This window comes from Panicum virgatum, chromosome 1N, assembly GCF_016808335.1.
Source record: "Panicum virgatum strain AP13 chromosome 1N, P.virgatum_v5, whole genome shotgun sequence".
Classification (NCBI taxonomy): Eukaryota; Viridiplantae; Streptophyta; class Magnoliopsida; order Poales; family Poaceae; genus Panicum; species Panicum virgatum.
Genome location: NC_053145.1, coordinates 61168870 through 61193612, shown reverse-complemented (window position 1 = coordinate 61193612; position 24743 = coordinate 61168870). Strand labels below are relative to the sequence as shown.

At 45.1% G+C, this 24743-nt stretch overlaps 5 protein-coding genes and 1 long non-coding RNA gene across 11 annotated transcripts; 1 reads left to right on the top strand and 5 right to left on the bottom strand.

Moving 5' to 3' along the window:
- Positions 1-50: 50 nt before the first annotated feature.
- On the bottom strand, positions 51-4578 carry LOC120657241 (probable hexosyltransferase MUCI70). Of its 3 annotated transcripts, XR_005668113.1 has the most exons (9): positions 4313-4578; positions 3636-3720; positions 3485-3555; positions 2684-3036; positions 2244-2455; positions 1438-1691; positions 1168-1346; positions 545-762; positions 51-431 (listed from the first exon to the last, which is right to left on the bottom strand). XR_005668113.1 is itself a non-coding variant. In XM_039935522.1 (8 exons), the coding sequence occupies exons 1-8, from the start codon at positions 4479-4481 to the stop codon at positions 655-657; spliced, it is 1431 nt and encodes a 476-aa protein (XP_039791456.1). In that variant the 5' UTR covers positions 4482-4578; the 3' UTR covers positions 51-654. The 3 variants fall into 3 exon arrangements, 2 of the variants coding, with proteins under 2 accessions (XP_039791456.1, XP_039791457.1); XM_039935522.1 differs by having other exon boundaries at positions 51-762; XM_039935523.1 differs by having other exon boundaries at positions 51-762; positions 3485-3537; positions 4313-4577.
- A 1306-nt stretch (positions 4579-5884) lies between these two features.
- Positions 5885-8011, bottom strand: LOC120657239 (sphinganine C4-monooxygenase 1-like). Its single transcript, XM_039935519.1, has 2 exons — positions 7512-8011; positions 5885-6774 (listed from the first exon to the last, which is right to left on the bottom strand). Exons 1-2 carry the CDS (start codon positions 7743-7745, stop codon positions 6232-6234), a joined length of 777 nt encoding a protein of 258 aa, XP_039791453.1. The 5' UTR covers positions 7746-8011; the 3' UTR covers positions 5885-6231.
- An 858-nt stretch (positions 8012-8869) lies between these two features.
- On the bottom strand, positions 8870-12727 carry LOC120657238. Its single transcript, XM_039935518.1, has 4 exons — positions 11773-12727; positions 11474-11590; positions 11055-11377; positions 8870-9499 (listed from the first exon to the last, which is right to left on the bottom strand). Exons 1-4 carry the CDS (start codon positions 12439-12441, stop codon positions 9172-9174), a joined length of 1437 nt encoding a protein of 478 aa, XP_039791452.1. The 5' UTR covers positions 12442-12727; the 3' UTR covers positions 8870-9171.
- A 980-nt stretch (positions 12728-13707) lies between these two features.
- LOC120657237 (probable galacturonosyltransferase 9) lies at positions 13708-15588 on the bottom strand. Its single transcript, XM_039935517.1, has 2 exons — positions 14315-15588; positions 13708-14224 (listed from the first exon to the last, which is right to left on the bottom strand). Exons 1-2 carry the CDS (start codon positions 15506-15508, stop codon positions 13946-13948), a joined length of 1473 nt encoding a protein of 490 aa, XP_039791451.1. The 5' UTR covers positions 15509-15588; the 3' UTR covers positions 13708-13945.
- An 818-nt stretch (positions 15589-16406) lies between these two features.
- On the top strand, positions 16407-23574 carry LOC120657235. Of its 4 annotated transcripts, none has more exons than XR_005668111.1 (8): positions 16407-16886; positions 16990-17161; positions 18348-18609; positions 19346-19527; positions 19629-21534; positions 22234-22383; positions 22894-23088; positions 23184-23574. It is a non-coding gene; the product is annotated as an uncharacterized LOC120657235 (long non-coding RNA). The 4 variants fall into 4 exon arrangements; XR_005668110.1 differs by having other exon boundaries at positions 23180-23574; XR_005668112.1 differs by having other exon boundaries at positions 21456-21534; positions 22894-23574.
- On the bottom strand, positions 17052-20064 carry LOC120657234 (putative NAC domain-containing protein 94). Its single transcript, XM_039935516.1, has 3 exons — positions 19393-20064; positions 18364-18668; positions 17052-18023 (listed from the first exon to the last, which is right to left on the bottom strand). The coding sequence occupies exons 1-3, from the start codon at positions 19577-19579 to the stop codon at positions 17352-17354; spliced, it is 1164 nt and encodes a 387-aa protein (XP_039791450.1). The 5' UTR covers positions 19580-20064; the 3' UTR covers positions 17052-17351.
- Positions 23575-24743: the final 1169 nt, after the last annotated feature.

Below are 24743 nucleotides of genomic sequence, written 5' to 3'. Positions count from 1 at the left end.
GCATTGGCCATGCGATTGTTAATTGCGGGATGACACATTTAAAATTAGGATATACAACACCACGGACTTCCCATTATGGATAAAGAAAAGAAGTCACTTGTGCACGTACAAAGCCTGACAATGATGCGCATTGCTACATGCCGATGGGCACAAAAAAAATAAGTCTCATACAGTCGTATTAACAATTATTTGAAATAAATGAATTTTCTGAGGAAGCAACCAGCAGCAATAGGCAAATCTACAATTCTACCACCATTCCACCAACAACTGTGCAAATGTTACTGCATCTGTTTTCTCTACAAGCTTGTTAGGCATATTGGCGCGGTTCTGGTCCTCTGATCAATGGCCACAAGCCCACAACAGAAGACGATAGTGCTGTGCATGACTGACCTGCATACCAATCTTCGAGTGGATGCTGTATGTCAGTGGCCCTAAAAGGGGTTGTCTGGTTAATTTGTTTATAATACAATCAACTCCTGCTTGGTTCGTTCTAAAAAAAATGAGGTCAAAAGTTTGATGCAGCAAGGAGAAGATCAAAATCTACCATGTATGCAGGAGCTGGATGCATGATACATTGGCACAATGTATTTTTTTTTCAGAGGTTTGACACAATGTATTGAAGTCACATTGCTGTTGATTCCTCAAATAGCAGTCTCAGCCTTGCACTGAAGTCTTGCCCAATCTAAGATTAGCTGGTAGTGGATCTGTAGTCTCGTTAGTTCGGTGATGGAACAGTTTAGCTATTGCTCTTCTTTCACAGTCCTGTTTCAACAATAAATCCACATCCACAGTATTAGAGATTCTACGCAAGGCCATTAACAAATGCAATGGTGATTACTTGAAACTTGATTATGTAGATTTACCTTTTGGGACCCAAAAGGATAAACAATTATTGTCTACTTATATATGGTCCTAGCAAATCAATATGTAAAAGCATGGACTGCTGCACCCAGTTATTATCTATTAATATATGTTGCTACATCAGAAGGAACTCAGGAAAAGAAATAAGGCTCTGCCAGTAACACTTACGTACACACCAGACTCCTAATTTGATGGTACGAGTAGCCATAGAGTGTCATACAGTGTAGGTACATGTCCTCAACTATTTTGTAGCTCTAGTGATTTTGGTCTCTGCGTGTACTGAAATGCAGTGAGCATTGCTATTACCTTAAACATGTTGAGGTGAATAGGTTTCCCTGGATTCATTCGCGTGAACTTCAAGTAAGTGTACGCAAAACTCAATTGATCACGTGAGGTAAAACGGTTGACTTCATTGAACCAAAGGCATGAAAACAAATTAGACATCGGTGTATGAGCACGCACAATGAACGATCCTTCAGGCACATCTGCAAAAATCATTTACAAGGTCAACTCCTGGGTCAATAAAGAAATATGTATTCGGAAGCCATTTGTTAAACCATATGACAAGATACAGACAGCTTGGAAGAACAGGCAGTTGTGAGGCATTAAACTTGACAAGACCATCGGACTGGTAAAAGTGAAATTGCTCATCAATAGCAGCATGATTGTACTTGTTCAAGCGCTTATTTTGGAGCACTTCCTCCCATACACAAGAGCGGTCATAGTGCATTGAAATGGCGTATTCTGCTTTCTTTCTCCATAAGAAATACTCAATGATAAGCATTGGATCAGCATGGAGACGCAGTTTGCTATCCAACCATATAGAATACCTAGAAACCAATAATATACCTTCTGTTAACTAAGGTGAGAAAATACTCCCTCATTTGCAAAAGAAAAAGAAAAAAAAAACACTTGAACAATATCATTTTGGGATTAGAGGATTCATTTTTTTAAAAAAAAGATAGTCTTTTGATATCTATATCAACCATAACACTAAATGTATAAATACTATGTGAGTAGATTTTAAAAGTACTTTCATAATGTTGAAATTTAAAAAGGCTTTACAACTTTCCTCTAAACAATGTTTTAGAACTATATTGCATTTCAGGCAGTGACTGCAATGACCCAAGACCAGAGTATATGCATCACAACTAGTAACTCGTATAGGAAAAAAAATATGCTTCAACAAAGACCAAAATACAAAGCCCTAGTTACAACCAGAGCTGGTCTGATGACATGCACCAACCAGTTTGTAGGCAACACTAATAGGCATTTTTGGATTTACAATAATTTAATTTGTCAGAGCAAAGACATTGTTGGGAATAAACAAATTTACTGTGTAATTAGATAATATATGCACAGATGCTTCCTCAAATGCTTACATGGCAGATGGGAAGAGTCGATGAGATAGAAATTTTGGCACCTTCCCAGCTCTTCGCATATCTTTGTATGGTAAGTTCTTAACTACAACAATTCTCCATAGGCCAACAAATCCATTTTCATCTGGCATGTGTCCTTCAGAGGAAAGGGTTGCTAGTGTTAGCTCATCCATGAACATGACGAAGCACACATTCTTCTTAGCGTAAGATCCAATCTGTGAGAGTTTTTGGCACATTATATAATTACGATAGTACTTGAAAAAAAGGCAACAAACCTTCATGATTGTAAAAAACTGATAAGGAGTAAAGGCTATGGTGACGGAACATAAAACCAACTAGAGGTATAAACCTTATAATTGGCCATTTGCTACTGGAAAATAAGGTATTTGTTATAACACACGGACACTTGAGCTCATGCATCCAGATAGAGATAAGAAAATCACCCTGCTTTTGGTTGGTCTCCTCAAGTAATCAGAGCTTCCAAAAATGCATGATGATACAGCAACATGGCAGGTAGCCATATACCTTCTGTCATTTGCATCCAAATCAAATCCGGTACTAGGGTAATCATTTGTGCCTCTAACAAAACCGCAGTGGAGGGTTTGATCTTTTGCATGATATGTCTCTTCTCTGTCCTGAAGGCTCTGGTGTCCACCAAACAATGGTTCAAAGAAGCCATTACCTGGCACTTCTTCCTTCAATATATAGTTCAAAGAGAACTGTGTAAAATTTTCATAGTGAGCAGGCTCCACAAGATCATCAACAGCTGGCAAGAATTGAATTTCACATGGTGCATCTGCAATGTTTCATTCTGTAAGTCAAAGGACATTTCTCTAACATATCACTTTTGTACAGTGCTTCATCTAGCACATATAATATAAGCTAACGAGGGCCTATTGTCTTGTTTGATGATAAGTTGTAACAAACAACACTTGTTACTCTCGCATAAAAAAGGGACGTGAAGGATTGTTCCTAGAAAGAAAAGTGGGGATTCTGATTGTAGAGGTATCAGTAAGAGAACTTGATCAGGCTTGAAGGCTGCAGGTATTTTCTTTTCTTTTGGCAGAACCTGAAGGCAGAGGCACGCACTCACTACATATAGATACAGAACCTACCAAAAAAGTATCTCACAAATAAGTGCATCTAGGGTAAAAAAAGCTGATCAAAGTTATTTGTTGTATTAGGACTAAAAAGGTCCATCTTTGAAAGTGCACTATGCAGAGTGTAGAGAGAAGATCTCTTACAGCGCTTGCGTGGTCTCTTTCGACTTTTGGGAGGTTCCAATTCATACCTAGTCCTGTCAAAAGAAGTAAATCTGATGACTGATAATTAGTGATAGGCAAAGGCATCGACTAATACAAGCAACTGCACGTATAGATCACGTTTTGAGCTCACATAGAGATATTAGTTAAATATGGGCTGTATCCCAGGTCCTTCAGCTTCAAAAGGTTCTCCCTATTAGACGTGCCATGATTCGTCGCTGCAAAGCATACCATTCAAATTCATTAAGGTGTTTTTTCTTTGGAGAGTAATGTGACTCAAATATGAGAACATAATCAATGAAGTAAATCTTTTCCACTGAGACAAAACGAAAGTGATTTGATTTTTTGTGACTAAACACCTCTGCAAAATTTTCATAGAACCATTGAGACAAGGAGCCCATATGAACGTGCAATCCACGTCATTGAAAACAAAACAGAACCTGCTAAACACGCATTTCACCTGGGCCCCTATTCACCTCAGGTGACAATGCCAACGCATCATTCCTATACCTCTAGAATCGGAACTTGTAAATTAGAATTTACATAAAGACATACATTTAGCACCAGAACACATCCGAAGATTTGTGAACTCTGAGGTGATACGCGACCATAGTTACATCATAAGAAAATGAGTGGATAAAGTATGGGGATGCCACCAGCCCACCCCGCACGCGCGCGCGCATCCAGAGCGAGCAGATTGTTAATCGCCACAACTTTGCCAGTTGCAGCAGCATTGCAATTCAAAAGCAAAATGATAGTTCCAAATCGGGGAAAGTACGGATCTCTAGCATGTTTGTTTGGAACGCTTACCGTGGAAGGGGAGGTTGGCGTGGGAGGAAAAGGAGAGGTAGGCCAGATAGAGCAGAGCGAGAGCGAAGGCCGGGAGGAGGATTAGGCGGCAGCGGCGCCTCAGCTTCCGGCAATAGCGGCGGGATCCGGCCACGGCCGGGGCAGTTATCGGTAGGCGGCGCTCCGGCATGCCCCGCGCCGCGCACGCTCCGGCGAGGTGTAGAGACGGCACCGCGAGAAAGCAGCCGAAAATTTACCCCTTGAGTTTTTCTCCAACTCTTTCGGTGTCTCAATGCCGACTTTTTAGATGAAAAAAGTGGAATACCAAATTTCTTAGACCAGCCCTGCTGTATAAATTTATTTATTAATTACTGCTTTACGTACACTCGTACTCTCCGGCCATAAAGAGTGGGTGGTATGCATTTAACATGTTTAAATCCATTAGTATATTTCTACAACGCCTCCTAAATATCATACTCAATTTTGTGAACTTTTTGGTCGGCATCGAAATCAGGAAGAGGTCAGAGATGAGGGTTCGAGGGTTAGGGTTGGTATGTTTTAACGAAATATTGTTTATCCATGAGTACCGAATTATAAGGATATTGACTTTTGAGGAAGGCAAATTGAATTAGTAGTGTTGATTTAAAATATAGGAGTTTATGATTTTTATCGTCTAAACTATTAAATTTAATTATCCATATATATATATTTATATATTATAAACAATAACATTGTATTATAGATGTTACTAAATTCAAGATGAAAAGTACTTTCAATAAACTAAATTCTTATTATCAAAAACATCATATTTTTACAGAAATTATTGGCCAAAGCCTTATGTAGACCATGTCAATATTCAAAACCACCTATATTTTGAACTAGAGCATTCATCTCGAATTAATTGGAATTTATACTTCTGTTATATTTGCATAAATGTTATACTAGTGATAGTGGTGAAACATTGTATTTTGTGACACCATTGATGTCAAGAACAACAATTTTTTTTTTCACTGAGGGTGTGTTTAGATCTTTTTGGCGTAAATTTTTGAAAGAGAATCTTACCATTTCGGAGCACTAATAGATTTTATTTAATACTCCATATATGTGTCCAAATATTCGATGTGGCGTTTTTCAGTGTAAAATTTTGGTATCTAAACAATCCCTGAAGGGCTATATAGGAATTTTAAGACTAAACACATAAGAATGAGTTGGTCTCTCACTATTATTCCTTATAACATCACTGGTAGGACAAGAGGAAAAAGATAAGTTTGTAGAAACTCCAATCAATCATATGGTTCATCCGCCCCGCCCGTTTCAAGTTATGTATGTCGAAAACTACGGCGGCAGCATAACCTGCAAAAACTTCAGAACGCTAAAATAGTGACCAATAGCCCGCGACAGCCAAAGAGCAAGTCAACTATCAAATGTAGGGGTGTTAATTGATGATCCTTAGGTGTACCTCCAACCCTCTTTAATTCAAAATTTTGTACTATTACTCTAAAATGAGATCTCAATTTGAAAAATTAGTACAAAATTTTGAACTAGAGGGTCACCAATTTGCACCCCACAAATGCACCACAACCAAAAAAAAAATTATGAGCAAACGCTACATGAAGTTTCAATATCAACTGTCTTTGCTAATTACAGCATCGATGGAAGTACAAGTAATTTCACAGGACATAAACCGAAGTGGTCTAAGCATTCTTTGGTACGTTACAATACTTTACTCACTGTACTTGTTACAAGATGGAACACCCAAAAACAAGCAAAAAAAGAATGTAGAGAACATGAACAGCCTCACTATATGAAGTCATGAACCAGGGTGAGAGTTTTACATCATTTGCGTAGTCAGCAGCGCCACAAGGCATGGGTATTGGACAGGTCAAAACAAGAATCAGAAACTATGCATGCATGTACTAATAAGTTCCGATCCCCTCAGCTCAGTCTAGTTTAGCTGGCCTTGATTCGACCCCTCCTCCTTTTCGTTGCTCGATAGAGTAGGGCATGTAAGTTCCAAGTATCTTGTCCCACATCACAAAAAAGGGTTGTGAAAAGTTGTACTTGTTGCCATAGAGCTGATGGTGAATGTCATGATAAGCACTGTTGTTGCTGAACAGTGCCTGGAGGATGTTACCAGGAAGCCACAGCCCGCAATGATCATCCACTGTCTTAATGGTAGCAAAGGAGAAAAAGAATATAGATGTCCGTGGAGTCATACCAGAGACAAGAAATGAGAGTGCGCCACCAATGGTGTCCAAAATAAGGCCCTCGAGAGGATGGTTGTAAAGAGCTCCAAAGGAATAAGGGACTACAAGTGTGTGGTGCTTTGAATGGATGTGCTTATACAGAAACTTGTTAATGTGCATGTATCTGTGCATGAAGTACTGCCATGTGTCCATAACAACCATTGCAATTATAAACTGCAACACTATCACAAGAGCAGGAGGTTGTTTCTGTCCAGCACCACTCTCATCACCAATGACCTGTGGGTTTAAGGAAATGTCAGAATATAGATGGTTAATAGCGAGTAAATAAATTACTGAAGAAGTCTTCTCTTAGGAACTCAAAAGAAGCACTACAGTCTACAGTATGAAGCAGATTCCCAAATTTTGATCATCAGTTTATTTTCTTGTGAGTCGTGACCCTGTGCTGATCTATGTTTATACTGAATTCTTAGTTTTATTCCAATCAACATGGATCAACCTTACAACCACCCACTTCTAACACAAGGATTTTAACCCACTTGACAAGCAACAAATGTAATGAATGTCCTGTTCAGCTTATGAATCTTTAAAGCATGTATGCAAACAAGACATGTTTGCAAAGATCCAAGAAAGTAATCACTAACCAAAACAAGACATGTTAGCACCACTAGCTTTAAACATCATCTGATTCGTTTTTCTTCATACTTCACTGGTTAGGATAGATGCTCAAGAGCCAAGTCTAGAAGGAGAAAAAGGAAGCATGTTCAGGGCTCTGTGGTAACAGGACGAGAGAACACTATAGGAAGCTTGAAAAGCAATTTTGCTTCAGATTAAGCCAGTATCTTGTCTCAATCAATCATTTCGGCAATTAAAATTGTCTAGTTTGCTCCGTTCCACAGCATGATTACGCCCAAAGGAAGCAACAGTTGAGCATGAGGCTCATCTAAAACCTAAACAATTCTGCAAATTCGTGGTAAAGATAAGGGAACAGGGGGCGGCGAGGAGGATAAGATTACCGCGAAGAGGGTGAGCGAGACGGCGACCTGGAAGGCCTGCTGAACGAGGACGCCCCTGACGACGGCGGCCTTGGAGACGACGTTCTTGGTAGCAGCCTCCTCCCTGGTGTGCAGCCGGTACCCGTCGAGACGCCCCGCCCCGTCCAGCGCGACGTAGAGCCCCGAGTAGAGCCAGTACACGGCGATCGGCACGAACGTGCCCAGCAGCTCGTCCGACGCCGCCCCAATCCCCATCGCCCCAGGGAGAAAGAAGGGGGGCCCCCTCTCCACCCCGCTCCCGAGCCTTGGCGGCCGGTTTCAGGAGGCGAAATTACGGGCTGGACGAGCGCGAGGGGTTGATTACCGGGCGGGCGGGGCCGACCCGGATCTCTCCGACGGGGAGGAAGGGAGAGAGGAGGAGGAGGAGGAGCCCAAGCTGGATTTCCTGGGGGAGGTTGGTGGCCGCGGCGGGGGCGAGGGAGGGGGAGACGGATATATAGCGGTGGCGCGGCGGTCGCCGTCGGTCACAATGAGGTAGGGGGCCGGCGGGCGGGCGTTGGTTTGGTTGCAACGCGGAGGAGGGGTTCGGTGGGTTCCCGACGAACCCGGCCGGACGATCTGGCGGCCCTTGTGCGGTGAGGACGCCACGAGTAGCGTAGTAGATAGACCTGCCTGCCCTCCTGGCCGTCCGATGGGCGTCAACGGACGGCTCACATCTATTTACAAGTCGATGGCACGCATAGTCACTAGATTTTTTTCCCTCACGGATGTATGGGTACTACTACTAGATTTTCTTTTCCATTCTTACAGTAGCTAGACTAGATTTTTTTCCATACAGAGTTGCTTGTTTGACATGTCGTCTAGCTTGCATGGGCAACAAGCAACCAACAAGGCCTTGTGTTGACTCGATTGCGAGAGGCGAGACATTGTGACGTAGTACTGATGTTAACGTTTGCAGGTTCCTGCTTGATGCCTCGCCCAACGCCGTTTTCGGAATTTTGGACGGAGCTGGTGCTGCACTGCCGTGGATCCTATTCGTGGTCGGTCTCCACAAGCGCAGGCCTCTGCAGCTTGCCATTACACAGTGCACCATTTTTCTTGCTTCGATCAAAGGGGCACCAACTGCACTGTCGAGTGAGCCAGTGGTACGGTTAAGACGACCTGTTCGGAACCGAGTGACACAACTGGGCACATGTTGCAGTTATTGATTCCCAGCAATAGAAGCAGCATACTTCGTGCAAATCTTTTTCTTTTTGAAGAGACTTCGTGCAAAACTAACTGTAAAGAAATGTTTGTGAAGAATTTTTCTGTCTGCGAGACAAGCTTCACAAGTACTAATCGACCCGCCATTTGTTTCCAAGCCAAGAGGCACTGATGGCTAACAAACTGACAATGATATACAACAAGACTGCGGCGACATATAACCGGGTACAGGTTTTCACAGAGAAGACAGGTATGCAGACTGCACAACAATGCCCCAACAGCAAGAACTATGCGACCACTGCACGTCGACAAAGACATAGTTGGAGCTTCGCATTATTGTTCAGCAACTTATCGTTCCATACATTTATCTTGCAGAAGAAATAAAAAGCCATCGATAAATTGCAGTAGCTACTACCATCGAGTTCTATCCTGGCTTGCAAAGGGGTGCAAGAATGAATGGAGCTGTGCGTTTGGGTGATCATCTATATGTTGGTGGACCAACGAAAGAGTAACGGGTGGACACAGGCACACTCGGTCCCCTAACCCTTGTAACAACAGGCCTCTGAGGGCTTTCGCCGTAAAGACTTGACGGGTTATTGTAAGATGAAGCCGCATAAAGACTTGCCGGGTTATCATAAGAAGACGACGCATATGATGGTCCTTGATAGAAGTCCATGGCGCGTGTAGAAAGTTTGTAAGAACGGTACAGTTCATCCACATGTTCAGAGCGTGCAGCAAGCTCCCCTGGCAGTGCTCCGTAATCTCTTGCAAGAATTGGATCCCTAGCAGTTGGCTCAGGTGCAGTTCTGGAAGCAACAGTGAAGTTCAAGAATTTCAATATTTATTAAAAAACATTAAAGAAAATACAATTAATGCATAAAATGGCTTCCAATACAACATTAAATTAAATTCAAACAAAAAATATCACCTACAGTCTAGCACCAAAACTTACAAAATAGAACCCAACCAAGACATGACAAACAATAAGCACTATGGCATGCCACTGAAAAACAATAAGGTGAACATTATACAAAAAGATGAAACTTAAAGCACACACTTAGTTCATCAATAAACTCATGCATTTAAACAATACTCACACTAACGCTTCTTTTCCTTTCTTTTTTCTGAAACAAGATAACCTATGTGCCAATTCTTTCAGGTTTCAATCCTGATATTTAATCTTTTGACAGCAAACTGACATTGATCAATTAATTGTGCTTCCTGTATGATGGAACTTTTGGATTGTTGTCGTAGTTGCAGGATCACTACCTTGTGAAGGACCATTAATAGTGCAAAACCGTAAACATCACAGACGTTCCCACCAAGCGACAACTTTTAAGCATATTTTTCAAAAGGGAATTTAAAATATATACCACATTCAAGGCTCCCTTCAATAAACACACGTCACGATTCCATTAAGCAATGTTAAGAATCAAGCTGAACTAACAAACAGCCAATACATCAATTGAATCGGCTGCCACACTGCAAAGTTTGGCAAACTTTTAGCCACAGCATATAGGCTACTTGAAGGTGGACCTAGGCCAAAATCTATCAGATCTCCACAGGGTCGTATTCCAAGTCTATTAAACAAATCTTTTAGATATGCCTATTGTGATATGCAAACATTAGAAAGGGGAGTTCAACTAACTGTTAGAACTAGGTATAAGACGCTTCAAATTGTCAGTTCATCATCCTCTATACTCTCCCACCTGCCCGCCTTCAGTCAATTTCTGTCATTCCCAAATCCTCATCCTATTTGTCATTTCATTAGTTATTGTGTCCACTAGCTGCAAAACTGTCAAATGAACACATTGACCAATGACAATCGTTTTAATATCATCTGACCATCTCCAACTATTTTTTTCTTCCCAAATACACATACGGTTGATATGTTAGCGAACTGAACCACTGAAAATCAATCAAGCACATGTTGTTGATAGGTCCAAAAGGGTATTTTAGCTTTCCCAAAAGATTATGGCAAGGCAATGACAACACATGGATGTAGACCTAGTGGAACTGCAAAAGAGAAGAAAAGGAAAAAAAAAAGAAAGGAAAGGAAAAACACTGTAATGGAATACAAGGAAAAGAGGAAAGTGCTGAACAGGAACATGAGAATCTCGGTAGCAAATAAAAAAAACTCCAGCGCAAAATGGCCTTCAAGTCCCAAGGGGCATAGTTATGTCATGGCTTCATGTTCAGAAATATAAAGCCTAACATGGACAAAGCGATAGAAATGAGCTTTCAAGGCATTCAAATTGGAGCCTGCGATAAGCTAGAGCATTTGGAAAAGGCTAATATTTCAGAAACTGGCCCTAGCACCCAAATTAAGAAATACAACAAGATATCAGTTAGGAGACTTACCTTTCATGAAGAATAGCCATATGAGGTTCATGGTTTAAAGAACTAGTAGCCACTTGGTGATAATACTGAGGAGGAACATGCTGAGGCTCATCAAGAAGTGGAGGGCGTAATGAATATGTGATCTTGTAATGATCCTCAAGAGGATATGCACGGGCACGAACAGGTGTGCCCCTTTCTTCAACATGTTGTGCTACTCGTCTTTCTTCGTAGTCATACGCTTCTCGCCTATCTTCAACGATACGTGGATGGCGTGTTTCTTCAATATGTTGTGGAGTTGGTTGAGAAAGGCCAATAGGCTTGAATATTGCCAGTAGCCTATGAACCTGCAGTACGATGTCATCACTTAAGAGCATGAGATAAAACCTCACACCATTTTTATATATACAACTTTGCAATATAGAAGATTCCCCATAACTCACCTGTTTAGGGCTGAGCTCTTGGGTGAACCTGCCTTTTGAATTGTAGTTTTCTCTAATGGCGTGCCTAAAACTACTCTCAGGAACAGGAAGACAATCTATGTCAACGCTAAATTTGACCTGCATAAAGTGTACAAATTAGTTAAGAAATAACAGTGTCACAGTTTAACCACAGTGTATGACCTCTTTACTATTTATCACCTCTGTTCGATGAAAATTGTTAGCCTCTAAACACTACTGAGCTCAATTGCAAAACTAAATTTACACTACAAGCAAAACAAACATTAAGTTACACAAATCACCTGTGCAGGGAATTTCCCCTCGAATGCATGTCGCACAAGATCCAAGCCTCCCCTTGTATCCGCCTTGTACACCCCGTACATTAGCTTAAGGTCAAAATCATACAAGAACAGCTTCGCTCCTGGCCGGATCTTCTCCACCACATCCATCTTCCCCCTGGGCAGACCAAACACGCCGCTCCGGTAGCACTCCGGCTTCGTCCTGGCGCTGCACATGAATATAAACCCCCTCTTATCATCATCTTCCTCTTCCTCCTTCCCCGTCGTCCTCCTCCTCTTCTCTTCCCTCCTCACCCTCTCCTCTTCCCTCCCATTATTCGTCTCCTTCCTGCTCGTCTTCCTGTCTTCCCCCCTCCCCTTCTCCTCCTCTCTCCCCTTCATCGGCTCCTTCCCACTCGCGTTCCTGCCCTCCCTTTTGCTCGGAGCGACCCCACCTTTGTCGGCCCCTGAGGCCGCCGCCGGACTCGCCTCGACCGGCTTCGGCGCGGGTGACGGCGCCGAAGCAGACGCGTCGGCGGTGCCTGCGGATTCAGCGGCGGCCGCCTTCAGCTTCTTCGGATCGGACTTCACCGCCCTCTTCTTAAGCTTGCCGGACTTGGCCGACCCCGGGGCGTCGGCCCTGGGCGTCGGCGCGGCGGAGGCGTCGCCCTTGCGCCTGAGCTTCCTCACCATGGCAAATCAACAGAGAGAATCGAATCGACACGGACGGATGCCCTGAAACCGCTAGAAATCGAGCTAGATCCGAGCGCCTCCTTTCATACGATCCAATCGAGAAGCAGGCAGCGGATTGTCTCCGAAAGCGTGGCTGCGGGGAATAAACCCTGGATGAGGATTGGATTTCTACCGGACTGAGGAGATCGCACGAACCTGCGAAGCGTGGGAGACGCCGGGTAATATGACGGCGCGTGGTGGTCAGCGCCTCAGCAGGGGGATATGTATGGGTGCGGAATACAAACCCTTTTTTCCTGAGGCGGTGAGGCCTAGGGTTCACAAAATCGTTGGGGACCGAACCAGTCCGGTCCGGTTCCGATTTGAGCCGGTATCAAACTGGCCTAAAAAAAGCGTACCCAGTGTCGTAGTCTTCCCGCACTGTGTGGGGTCTGGGGAAGGGTTGTCTTTAAGACCCAAGCCTTACCCAAACCCAGGACCTTCCGGTTATAGACGGTAGACTCTACCGCTGCACCAGGCCCGCCCTTCCGATATCAAACCGGCCTAAATTTAAAATTTAAATTAAAATTAAAAAAATTGAAAAATTCTCCAAAAAAACCTAAAAATACTTTAAGGTGCGGCGAATTTAATGGAGTCAAATTTTCTCAAAAAATTCATTCATTTAGTGTAGTTTGCGGGGATTTGAAATTAAACAAAAAAAAGCGTGCATACAAAAATATACAAATACAATGTAAAAGTAGTACAAAAGAGGATTAGAGGGTTCATTTAGGCTAAAACATGTTATACAAACATTCATTTAGTATACTTTTGCGGGCATTTGAATTTAAACCAAAAAAGAAAAAAATTGAATTTGGCGGGTTACCAGTCAAACCGACCGGTAAATCGGTACGAACCGTTTGCACAGAAGATTTTAAATTCAAATTTGACTTCGATCGGTTGGGACCGATTTCCGGCCAAACCGGTCCGGTATACTAGTACCGGACCCCGCCGGTTTGGCCGGACCGGTTGGTAGAGTAAACCCTGGTTCATATACGATGTGGTGACGTCACAGTGGGACGCTGAATACTGTATGCACACAATATACGTGCTTGTAGCGTAACAAAAAAAATACTCTCAGCCGGTAATATTTTTCTCTCACACCAAATCAGCATCAGTCACTACTAGCCAGCAGACAGCCAGCAGTACTTTTTCTTACAATAAATCAGCACCAGCTACCATCCACGACCAGCCGAACAGAACAGTGCAACAAAGTGAACTTGAGTCAAACAATTGAGAAAAAAAATAAATGCCCTCTCCATTTCTCAAATTATAAGTCACATCACGTTAAATTTTGTTACAAGTCAAATTTGCCTAACTTTCACCGAAACGAGAATCCGAGATACTCGTGCTGGCCGCATGTTTGGCTCAGCAGACTAAACAAACATCAAGCACGAATGCAGGCTATCAGCGCTGAAGATGTTTAGAGGCAAAGAAACAACGTTGAAGTGGTTCCGTCTGTCCTTTGCTTTCAGAGTCCAAAGTTGCAGAGCGTCAGGAACTCCATCTCGGTGTCGACGTACTTGGTCCAGAGGTGCTTGTACTGGTTGAAGGCGACGTCCAGCCATGGCTTCATGTTCCCGTTGAAGTGTATCACGGCAGCTCCGTTGATGTCCTCGGGTCTGATGTGCGGGTTGTACCCGAGCCCCATCACGTGCCATGACTTGTCCAGCGGCTTCGTCTTGCCGTAGAACGTCATGAGCCCGGCCGGCAGAACGGACGCCGGATCCCAGAGCGTCCCGTTCTCATTCTGCCAACAAAAAAATTCTCTGAATTGGTTCATCGGCTGAGCCCTGCCATTGCCAATTACCAGAGATCATCAAGTAAGGGCAAAGCTTACCATTTCCATGAAGCGGTGGAACTGCTCGGTGCACTGCTCCCGGCGCCACGCCTGGAGGTCGAAGACGTTGACGCCGTAGGACCAGGCGCACGCGCCGGGGCTGAAGCTCTCCCGGACGACGGGGTCCGAGAAGTTGAGGTACTTGCCGTAGCGCCGGAACCCTCCGAAGCAGGTGTGCAGCGCGGCGTTCACGGCGGCGCCCATGTCGACGCGCCACAGCCCCGCCAGGTCCCTCTGCACCACCACGTCGTCCTCCAGGAGCACCACCCTCCGCAGCGCCGGGAACATCTCCGGGAGGTAGAACCGGAGGTAGTCCAGCAGCGCCACGTCCCTGTTCCCGTCCTCGATCTGCCTGAGGACCGGCGAGTAGGACGCGTTCAGGAACGGGAAGTCGGAGACGGACAGGAGCTGCACGTGCGCGCCGAGCGGCGGCGGGCGGCGCGCGAACCAGACGCGGAACGCCGGGAGGTACATGGGCGCGGTGACCACGTGGAAGACGTGGCGCGAGGGCTCGGCGGCCGCGCGGGTCGCGGAGGCCACCACGACGGAGACGGCGAGCACGTTGTCGGAGAAGACGGCGTAGTGGTAGAGCGACGGGTCGGCGAACTGTGGCGGCGGGACGGGCGGGTCGTCGGGGACGGCGGAGGCGTTGGCGAGGCGGGCCTCGAGGAGGCGCATGGCGAGGCAGTGGAGCGACTTGGGCGTGGACCACGCGGCGATGCGGGCGTTGAGCACGCCCGCGCGGCGGGCGCGGAGGAGCTGCTGCCCCACGGCGAAGACGGTGTCGGAGAGCTTCTGGATCTTGGACTGCGTGTCGAACGCCTCCTTGGCGGCGCCGGCGAGGGAGCGCGCGCGCTTGACCTGGGCCTTGACCTCCTTCTCCAGGGCCCCCACGGTGGAGACGGAGAGGCGGGAGGCCAGGGCGGAGAGGCGCGACGAGATGGAGAGGAAGGCGTCCGTCTGGGAGGCCGAGAGCGCGCTGAGGTGGCGCGCGTGGGCCGTGTAGGCCGCCAGGACGGCCGCGTGGTCCTCGGCGTGCCGCTGGACGACGGCCAGGCGCGAGGCCGGGGAGTTTGCGGCGGCCGAGCTGGTGGCCGTGGCAGACAGGAGGAACGAGACGGAGGCGAGGAGGATCAGCGTGGTGACGGCCGCGACCACCGCGCGGCGCCGCGCGGATGCTCTGCCGCCGGCCATGGCGCGAGGGGAGCGCGTACGAACGTCGGGCGGGTCCGAGGCCGGCGCGGCGAGGAAATGGCGCGCAGTGCTGCCCAACACCAGGTGGCTTTGGTTAGGACTTTTAGAAGGGCTCTATTGTGTTGCGGTGGGTAAGCTTGTCAGCGACTCGAAGCCGGTTATAGTTGGGTTTTGAACGGTTTGACGTGAGAGGGGAGTCACGCCGCTGACAGACAGGTGGGCGTTCGATTTAGTGGCGCCGTCACTGATCGTGTGTGGACTTTGGAGTGGATTTTGTCCGGCATGTCCGGTTGCCCTGCACTTGGAGTGGAGCACTAGCGAGTTTGTGCTCGAGTGCTGAACACTGTCCGGCCCGACTGTCAGTTTGCACGGCTCAACCAATGCGTGATAAAACATTAGGAAATAGTGGTTCTGGTTTGGCCGCATTCCCGGATGTCTTCTAGTGGCGTGTGTTGAGCACTGCCTATTTGCCTAACAAGTATACTCTGACATCACACGAGACTCCTGGAGGGTGGCCACTGTCAACGCCCCTCCATTGGTTCCCACCGGACCATGCCAACTACTCTACTTTATTTTAGATGCAGTTTGGAGGTGTTATTTATTTTACAATATTGCGTCTGTATAACTGTGTGTGTATATTAATTTTATAATATTTTAGTTTTTTAGGGAGGGTGGTTTGATAACATTTTAGTAGGTGAAAATATATGGAGAGAATAATTAAGATTTATAAGATTAAAAAAGCTTTACTACAGTCACAGCTGTGGGCTTGGCCCATGGATTCTGTGCCTGATTCGTGAGCGAATTGGGTCCTACACTCCTACCGGCCCACGTTTAAGAAAACACTCTCCCGGACCCAAACAAATATTTTCTCGTACGGCAGAAGGAGGCCCGACCCGAACTGCCCCGAAGCTCTACCAATTTTCTGCGCGAGCGCGAGTCCATAGCGCCGCCAGCCCGCCACCAACTAAACTGCTATTCGATTTCGATCATCTCATCTGCCACCTAAAGACGCCGTGAGATCCGTCGAGATCGGGATCGCGTTTCGTCACCAGCGATTCAGCGAGGCGATGCGGCGGCCGGCTTGCCGGCGATGACCGGCGCTAACTAATCTCAACCCTTGTAGCAGGATACCGAGTCGACGGCGGCCTGGGCATGCAGGCCTCCCGTTCGGCGAAACGCCCCAGAGAAACCTCCTCGGCCAACGGCGGAGGCTCGCCGCCGGGGTGCCGGATCGCGCGCGCGAACCGGGGCGCCGAACGGCAGAGGCCTCGTAGCCCAACCGTCCCCGTACGTAGTCCAACCGATTCAGAGTCCAAGGCTCCAAGCTCTGCTTGCTACGGGCAAGTAAGCTTAATAGACAGAGGCTATTAATGGGCAAGTAAGCTTCCTTGAGTTAATACTACCATACAACAGTTTGATTCGTGATAGTCGTCCATCTTTCAGTTACGTGCACTGATAATTCCTCATCTTCTGACAACCAGGGTAGACAAGACAATAGAAGTGGTGGGGGTCAAAGGATCTACTTCACTGGACACAATTTGAGTATTTGAGTGCGCGAAGCTATGAACAAAACTGAAGCTAAGTTAGACTTGCAGTCTTACAGAGTTACGCATGAAATGTGAAGATCACAACTGCTCCTACATTGCACAGAAGGTACTAGGTCACGCATACATCCTAATGACCCTGCTAGCTTCACTGTTAGCAGAACGAAATTCTAATACTTCTCCATGCTAACAGCAATACTAGCAGATGGAGTTAGAAGCTCCAAATGGTGAATTAGGCACTACACTGATACACTGTAAAACCAAGCCTACATTAGTACAGACTACAAACAGAGTACAAACTAAGTATAACACTTGGTCGGTTGGTTATTCGTTGAGACCTCAGTTGTGCAAGGGAGAGAGTCCCAAGGAAATGTCATCCTCCAGTCATCAGGCAGTGCTCCTTGCAGGTTGAACGGGAAGTTGATTGACCGTGGAGCGCTGTTGGCACTGTTGCCAATGTCAGGCAAATCAACCGTGCATCTGTTGGCCATAATAATGCTGTTATTGGGATGGTGTGGTTGGCCAAACTCGATGTTTGTGGGGATCCTATCTATGTTCTGGAGTGCAGTGGGAGATGCATTCAGGACCATGGATGTTATGTCCATCCCCGCTGGAAGATCAAGTGGGATTGCTGAGAGGACACTCATGGTCTGATGCTCTGCACCTGATGGGGGAAGCACAAGGGATGCAGCCGGCCTGCTGCTGCCAATGATGCTCAGAGGGTTGTGGCTAGAGGAAAGTATTGAAGGCATATAATTGCTGCCATTGAACTGGATAGTGGAGGAAACGATGTCAGTAATTGTAGACGATGTGTTCTCTGAGCTGTGATGACTTCTCTGTGTAGTCTGCAAGGAAGGACGAATGTAGTTCTCATTTGTGCTGGATAATGGAGGTGATACCCATGAGTGTGAGAGCGCTCTCTGCGCTGTTGAATTGGTCTTTTTGAAAATCCTGCAGATCGCCCAGGAATCCTGCTTATGAAAAGAAAACTAAGTTTGTTATTGGTTTTCATATGCAAGACAAGATAGTTTATATTTTCTATTTCGACAATGTACACAGGGGTTGATACAAATAAACTGCAGCAATTGATATATGCTATGTTTTAATCATTTCAATAGTGCTATAAACACTAGGCTTTATGCAGCTCTTACTGCAAGTTATCTCAGTGTAATCTTTCGAGGACCTGTATCGTTTGGTGATGTTATGGATGATATAGTGCATATCACAAAAGCTACGCTTATACCTTTCTAGGGTCAAGTAGTTTAGTGCTAACATTTTTCTATCAAATATTACAGCATGCAAGGTGCTTACATTTGGTGGAATGGTCTTCTCAAGTGGCTTCTTTGGTGGCAATGATGGTTCAGTGAGTGAAGGCAGCCGAAATTCATGCATCATCCAGTCAGTTTTGACCCCTTTGGCTGCTCTACCTTTGTAGAAGACAAGAGACTTCTTCAAGCCGATGCACTTGCTCCCATCAGAAGAGTAGATTGGCCTATCAGTTCCAGTGGCTTTCCAGAAACCTGCCCCAGTTACCCTGTTCGGCCTTGTGCTGTTCCGGTACTTCCTATCCCTTGGACAGTAGAAATACCATTCCTTCTCTCCAGTACTCGCTAGTTCTTCATGAAAAAGGGAAGAATATTCCGTAAGTAACTTTGTGTTAGATTCATGCTGCCTTTTCAAAATAATACTATTTTGAACCAAAGATCCAGTTAAAATTAGTTTTCATCATTGAAGCCTGGAAGTTCACACTAGCGTTCATGCTTTCAAATATAAGCTATGTAGTGCTTGCATGTTCTTTAAACTAGGAATCTAGGATAGCCTAATCCTAATCAGTTATGCAGCATTGCAACATAAAATGGAAAGCATAAGCTCAGCAAGAACTTACAGGATCATGTAAGCTCAGAGATGGAATCATATGATCACATAAAGCTTAAACATGCAGGCTACACATAGTAAATACATCAGGGCAGTAAGTTCTTATTATGTTGGGTCTGTGCAAACCTTACTATTCGTGTTAATGAGACTTAGTTTAATCCTAGGACCAGTTTTACCCCATATACATGAACATGGTACAGTGCCCAGGTATTGCAAGTAGGCAAAACCTCAACGATACAGACAAAGCAACAGTTGCATGTAGAAGTTTCTGAAGATTTACTAAGATGCATAGTATCAACAAGAGCGCAAGATAAAATCATGCATGATCCACGCTTCTCGTACAGAAAAAAGCATCATGTAGCAAAATAGTCTTATCTTAAAATAAACAGGTTTCTTAGTTCTTTAATGATTTGTGCAGAGAAACAGAACACAGTTAGCAAGGGGAAGGGATGCATCGATGCTTACTTGGGAGATCCCATGGATCATACTTGTAGATATCCAGCTGCCTGATGAGTTCGATCGGGAGAGACTTCTGCTGGATTTTTCTTTTAAGGTAGAACCTGACGAGCTCTTCATCTGTTGGATGAAATCTAAAGCCAGGTAACATAACTTCATCTTGCTTCTCCATCTCATCACTTCTGATCTCATTCATATGTTTACCACAGTAAAACAAATCTCTGTCTGGATGCTGTTTGTCTCAGATGGTGCTCAGTGCTCACCCCTAGTTACAACTTACAAGAAGTTACCAGCTACAAACTCTAGTATGGTTAAACTTCACTCGGTAGGCAGTAGCTAAAAGGTTTTGTTTTCTACTGATTATTGGAGGTAAACAGAACCCTTTCTTCCACTTAATGTAAGACCACCATATAACACTGACTTCTTCAGACCTAACGAGGTGGCTTTCTAAGCACTGCTTGTGCTCTTGTCTAGAAGGAGCTAAATTTGGAGCAAAGCTATCACAAAAGCTCTAAAAGAACTATGGCATGCAGATACTCAAAGAGAAGGGAGGCCAGATTTGCAGTCTTAACTCTCTTGGTTTCTCACTCTGTAGGGTTTGCCTTCCTACTAGTTGGCTAATCTTTTGCACCCTTGCGTGCACTGAAGAACTGTTACTTATAGCAGAGCTTCCGAAACCCTACCTAAGTGACTCACGTAAGGTCTCTTATTAGACTTGACTCTACCTCTGTGATGAGCATCTCAATGAGATGTTCGAGTTCTGCGGTAAGATTGGGATTAGCAATATTTGGATTAATACTCGCTTAATTAATAAATTAATTGAATCCCAAGTACTTTGCATCTAATTTATGTCTTGTTGCCTATAATTAAGCCTGCTTAGAGAATAATCTAGCTCTCTAGATGACTATCTTACTAATTTTAAATTGTGTTCCCTGGAATTTTCTATCTGTGAACTATAAGAACAATTCCCAAGGCATTAGGAGACTTGCAAATTCCTATTACATACAATATTATTTTGGGACAGTAATAAGAGTATATTTCCCTCTGATAATATATACGTATTCACATTGGTATGTGCATATATACCTTTCATTCTCTAATGATCCCAAAATCCTTTTTGGTCCAACCCTGTCCCCTTCATTCATATCTTTTTTCTCTCACCTTTATAATTTAAGTCTGAAGGGGAGGTTTCTGAACACAAAGCAAAAAGATTTGAAAAAAGTTTCTAAGAAAAATGTACACGTTGCTTCCTCAGTTTTGAGTATCATATAGTGCATCTAAGTACTCTGTGGCACGAGCACATGGCATAGTCTGTTATTTTCCAAAGAAGGAAAACCTATTTTTCCTTTTTATTTAAATTGTAGGATCAGATATGGGGAAGGCAAATCAGACATGAAACCGATTGTAGAAAAGGTTATGCATGCCTCCCAATTATGAATCACAGGAAATGAAGTGCAAACTGGCATTCTGCTCGTCTTGCCATCTAATCAAATGGAAGTTAGCTAAGGTGCGGGAAGTGCGCGTTTCACATCCCTGGGATAGAGCTAAAATCCGGAGTCATGTCTTGCAAAACTTCTTTATCATTCATCGATGGAACAAAGTCATTGTCTCTGGCTTTTGTAAGCTTGTGATTAGTCAAACTCTTGTGAAATCTAACCTCAATCCCCGATCATTATTTTACTGTGTAGATAGTGACATATTCGCTGCTGATAAGATATTACGGCCAAAGGGGGTTTATCAAGAACTTAAGATGATGCTTATCCCTAGATTATCAATTTCTATATCCTTGCTGTCGAATGTACCGGCATCCGGTGGTTGTAAACATGACCTATTAACTACCTTTGTCGTTTAGAGATGTTCTTTTGCATCCGTTTGGCCGTTTCTACTCTGAAATTTCCGGATGTGCCTGCCCTTGATGGACCACCAACCTTTATGAACGAGGATTCACACCTTTCTTGGCAAGCTTTGTGTGTTTTGCTTTAATTATTAATTATTATCTATCCATTAAAGCTTTTGTTCTTGTGAAGAAACCGATCTGTCACGGGATTAACTTCACAGCTTGATGTGTGCAGTGCACCATGGTGCCAGCCTGCCAAGGATGACATGAAACGAGCTGGCTGGGTAACCAAGAAATGTGTGAGCAAATCCAAGGTACCTCACTGATCACTAGGTCACCGTCATAGTCACATGCCATCAATTCTTTAACCAAAACTTTCAGACTTGCCCATTCGTGCATAAGGTGCTGCATTGGGCTTGTCAACAGAACTTCTGCAGACATTGATGCGAAAAACCTGCGTGGATCCAAGTGCTACCTTCTCATTCCTCCCTTGCAAACCAGAAATAACAAAGCAAGGGAAAAAAAATGAAACCCAAAATCCCATGGGCCATGTTTTCCAAACCCTGTCCTCCAAGCACCCAACAGTGTAAGAAGCTTAGGATTAATGAAATGAGATTTCACTAACAGGGGTTTATAGAGGGTTCTAGGGTCAAATCTCTGAGCACGTAGGCCAGTGGTCGGTTTGTGGTAACCGACGCAATTTTCTACTGTGTTGAGAGTTTATACTCATTCTTGTACTATCAGTGTTTCTTTAATCGTGGGTCCTGTTGTTGTCAGGAATACTGCTACCAAAATCTTTCAGATTATTTAGTAATGTTAATACTCTTGTTTTCTCTGCCCCAGCCTCTGCACATTTGTGTGGGTAAGGCTTGGGGCTTAAAAATAACCCTTCCCCAGACCCCGCACAGTGCGGGAAGCCTACGGCACTGGGTACGCCCTTTTTTTTTAATACTCTTGTTTTCTCTGAGAAATGCATTTGCTCATGCTAATACTCTTGTTCTGCATACTTTCAGTGGCGCACTTTGCATTTGCCAGTTAATCTCTTGACATCTCAATGCTCATACATACCGGTGTCTGAAACCTGAAAGACTGGAATGGGGATGCCAGTTGGTGACTCTGACGGGTGGGCCAAATGCACTGCCGTTTCTCCCTCACCTCGAAAGGTATGTGCTCTGTCTCTTGCTTGCTTGACCTCGATCGGGCTGTTGTGCCACACCACACGTCCACACCCGCTCGTGCGGCCTCTGCGACGCCCCTACTCGATCGGGTGGGTCAAACCCTTAAGTTTCAAGTTTTCTTCTTCTCATGCGGCCTCGGCATGCGCGGCCCCTCCCCTCCTGCGGTAATAAGTTTGTTAGCATCCAGGATCCCATGTTTCCAGGGTGCAGACTCCCAATTTAATCCCCCTGTTCGATGTGCTCAAGCCGTGTTTGTGCGTGTAACACTCACGCTGCCACCCCGCGTGGTGCGCCGAGCCTCGCACATCGGCATTGTGCCCGTGCACGTGTGGTGTGGGACAGTGGCTCCTGGGGCCCAATAAACATGCTTGGGGTTTCAGGAAATGCTCAGCATCAGTTTAAACCAGCTATATCTGTTTTAGGCGCGTGTCAGGCTTAAGCATCTGAACAATTATAGTGTTCATCGTTAAATGCTAATTAAACTTGTTGTTGCAGCCTGCAGATCAGAATGCAGGCAGCATTTCAGGCTTCCACAAGCGTTCGATTCTATGCTGAATCTTGTCAGTTATGACCGTAGTTCACGCTTCACAGCACTTACTGAAAAGCTAGAGAGAGAGGAAGGAACTTTCAGGACAGATTGACTCTGCTGGATCATGGATCTCTTGGCCTCTTGGACTTTCCAGCTTCAAGGTACTCAGTACTCCTGAAAACTGAACTAGTGCAAGTGCAACGAATTTTGTCGCTTGTTTCTGCGGCTCCTTGACTGCACTCCAACACTTAGCCAGAAATAGTACATCTGCGAACGAAGTCACGCTACGCTCTCCGATTCCCAAACTGGGGAAAACCAAAGAGGCGATGAGTAGTCCTCACTCCACACTTGTTACCAAGAACAGCGCCATGGAAACACGGAGGCCGGGAACCGATTCGCGACGGCTGGGAACGAGGTGAGCGAGGAAAAAGGATGCCGAACACAGAACGGCACAAAGATAGCGTGCGTGTCTCACTGTGTTTTTACCATGCATGTACGATGCACTGGGAACGCTGACTGGGGCTTCATGCGTTGCTTGAGTATAAAGCAAGTGCTCCTGATTCAAAGAAAGGTCGCGTTTCCACTATAAGCCACCCATGTATGTGCATGACTTTTGCTGCACTTCTAGGTGCTGTACGTTTTTGCAAGATTTCATGCAGTCAAACTTCCAAATCACTCGACTCCTATTGGTCAAACCACGCCACACAGAGCCCAGGCCTTGGAGACTGCTTACAATCAGTGCTATGTGTTGCATGGGATTAAGCATGGTTGAAGGAAGCAAATTCAAAATATTTGTCCTAGCGAAAATGCAAAATAGAGATGAGCCATTCATTCAGTGATGCTGCAGTACAATAATAAAGGTTTCTTGTTGCAAACATCACCTTAAAAACATTGCTCCTTGAAGGGCTATTGATTTTTTTATTTTTAATTAAATCATAGTGCCTTTTCTCTGCCAAAATGATTTTTTTTGGCAGCTCACAGAAGGCTTGTATGAGAAAACAGAGCAACTCAATAGGCCTGATGGGCCTCCCCAAAACTGTACCCCACCTATGCTGATGGGCTGCAATGACCAGTACAACAATTTCCCAGCAAACCAGCAGTTTGCCAAGGAAAGGCTGCACGCACACTACACTGCGCTGAGCGCTTGGTCTTAAACATGGGTGCCTACATTCTTGTCTGCATCTGAGAGCTTTTTGGAACCTTGAAAAGCGGGTGATTTCACGGGTGCTTTAATGAATAGATACTACAGCTTTACTCAGATGAGAGGCGTAAAAAAAAAGTCACAGGTGCTTTACGTCCAACACAAAAGGTGACACGGTCATCTGAATCTAATCCCTTTATCGGATGGCAAATTTGTCGCGGCAGGGATACGGAAGCGCTCCATTTACTTCAGGTCGCAGTAACCCCTGATCAGTCTCATCCCAATCATGCGCCCAGATATCTTATCTTTCCGGGTGTGAGATAAAAGAACATCAAAAAACGACCACCCAAAAACGCATGGCCATTCTAACTTCTGAAAAAGAAAAGGGCGCAGGATAGATGCCGCCACATCGAGCATCAAAGCACCTGATAATGGTGGGGTTGCAGAATTGCATCGCCTGCTTCTCGTTCCAGATGGGCGTGATGCACTCGCAGATGCAAAAAAAAAAAGGGGGCAAATTTTGCGCTGAGGAACCACGCAACTGCCCATCTACATCTACTGATCTACCAGCGCTTTGGGTGCATCACCAGGTGCCAGGTGGAGTAATCTGCCTGATGTGTCCGGTGTTTTTTTTTTGCCATAAATAAAAGACTGGCCGCACGTTCAGCACGCACA

Excerpts from the sequence above, each read along its gene's own strand:
- LOC120657241 (XM_039935522.1), bottom strand. The coding sequence starts at position 4,481 with ATGCCGGAGCGCCGCCTACCGATAACTGCCCCGGCCGTGGCCGGATCC. Across the intron at positions 1,692-2,243 it reads CGACTCTTCCCATCTGCCAT|GTATTCTATATGGTTGGATA; the intron begins GTAAGCATTTGA and ends ATTGGTTTCTAG. Across the intron at positions 763-1,167 it reads TTCACCTCAACATGTTTAAG|GACTGTGAAAGAAGAGCAAT; the intron begins GTAATAGCAATG and ends TTGTTGAAACAG.
- LOC120657239 (XM_039935519.1), bottom strand. The coding sequence starts at position 7,745 with ATGGGGATTGGGGCGGCGTCGGACGAGCTGCTGGGCACGTTCGTGCCG. Across the intron at positions 6,775-7,511 it reads TCTCGCTCACCCTCTTCGCG|GTCATTGGTGATGAGAGTGG; the intron begins GTAATCTTATCC and ends TTAAACCCACAG.
- LOC120657238 (XM_039935518.1), bottom strand. The coding sequence starts at position 12,441 with ATGGTGAGGAAGCTCAGGCGCAAGGGCGACGCCTCCGCCGCGCCGACG. Across the intron at positions 11,378-11,473 it reads AAGAGCTCAGCCCTAAACAG|GTTCATAGGCTACTGGCAAT; the intron begins GTGAGTTATGGG and ends ATCGTACTGCAG. Across the intron at positions 9,500-11,054 it reads ATGGCTATTCTTCATGAAAG|AACTGCACCTGAGCCAACTG; the intron begins GTAAGTCTCCTA and ends TGTTGCTTCCAG.
- LOC120657234 (XM_039935516.1), bottom strand. The coding sequence starts at position 19,579 with ATGAATGAGATCAGAAGTGATGAGATGGAGAAGCAAGATGAAGTTATG. Across the intron at positions 18,669-19,392 it reads TGATCCATGGGATCTCCCAA|AACTAGCGAGTACTGGAGAG; the intron begins GTAAGCATCGAT and ends TTTTTCATGAAG. Across the intron at positions 18,024-18,363 it reads AGAAGACCATTCCACCAAAT|GATTCCTGGGCGATCTGCAG; the intron begins GTAAGCACCTTG and ends TTTCATAAGCAG.
- LOC120657237 (XM_039935517.1), bottom strand. The coding sequence starts at position 15,508 with ATGGCCGGCGGCAGAGCATCCGCGCGGCGCCGCGCGGTGGTCGCGGCC. Across the intron at positions 14,225-14,314 it reads TCCACCGCTTCATGGAAATG|AATGAGAACGGGACGCTCTG; the intron begins GTAAGCTTTGCC and ends TTTTGTTGGCAG.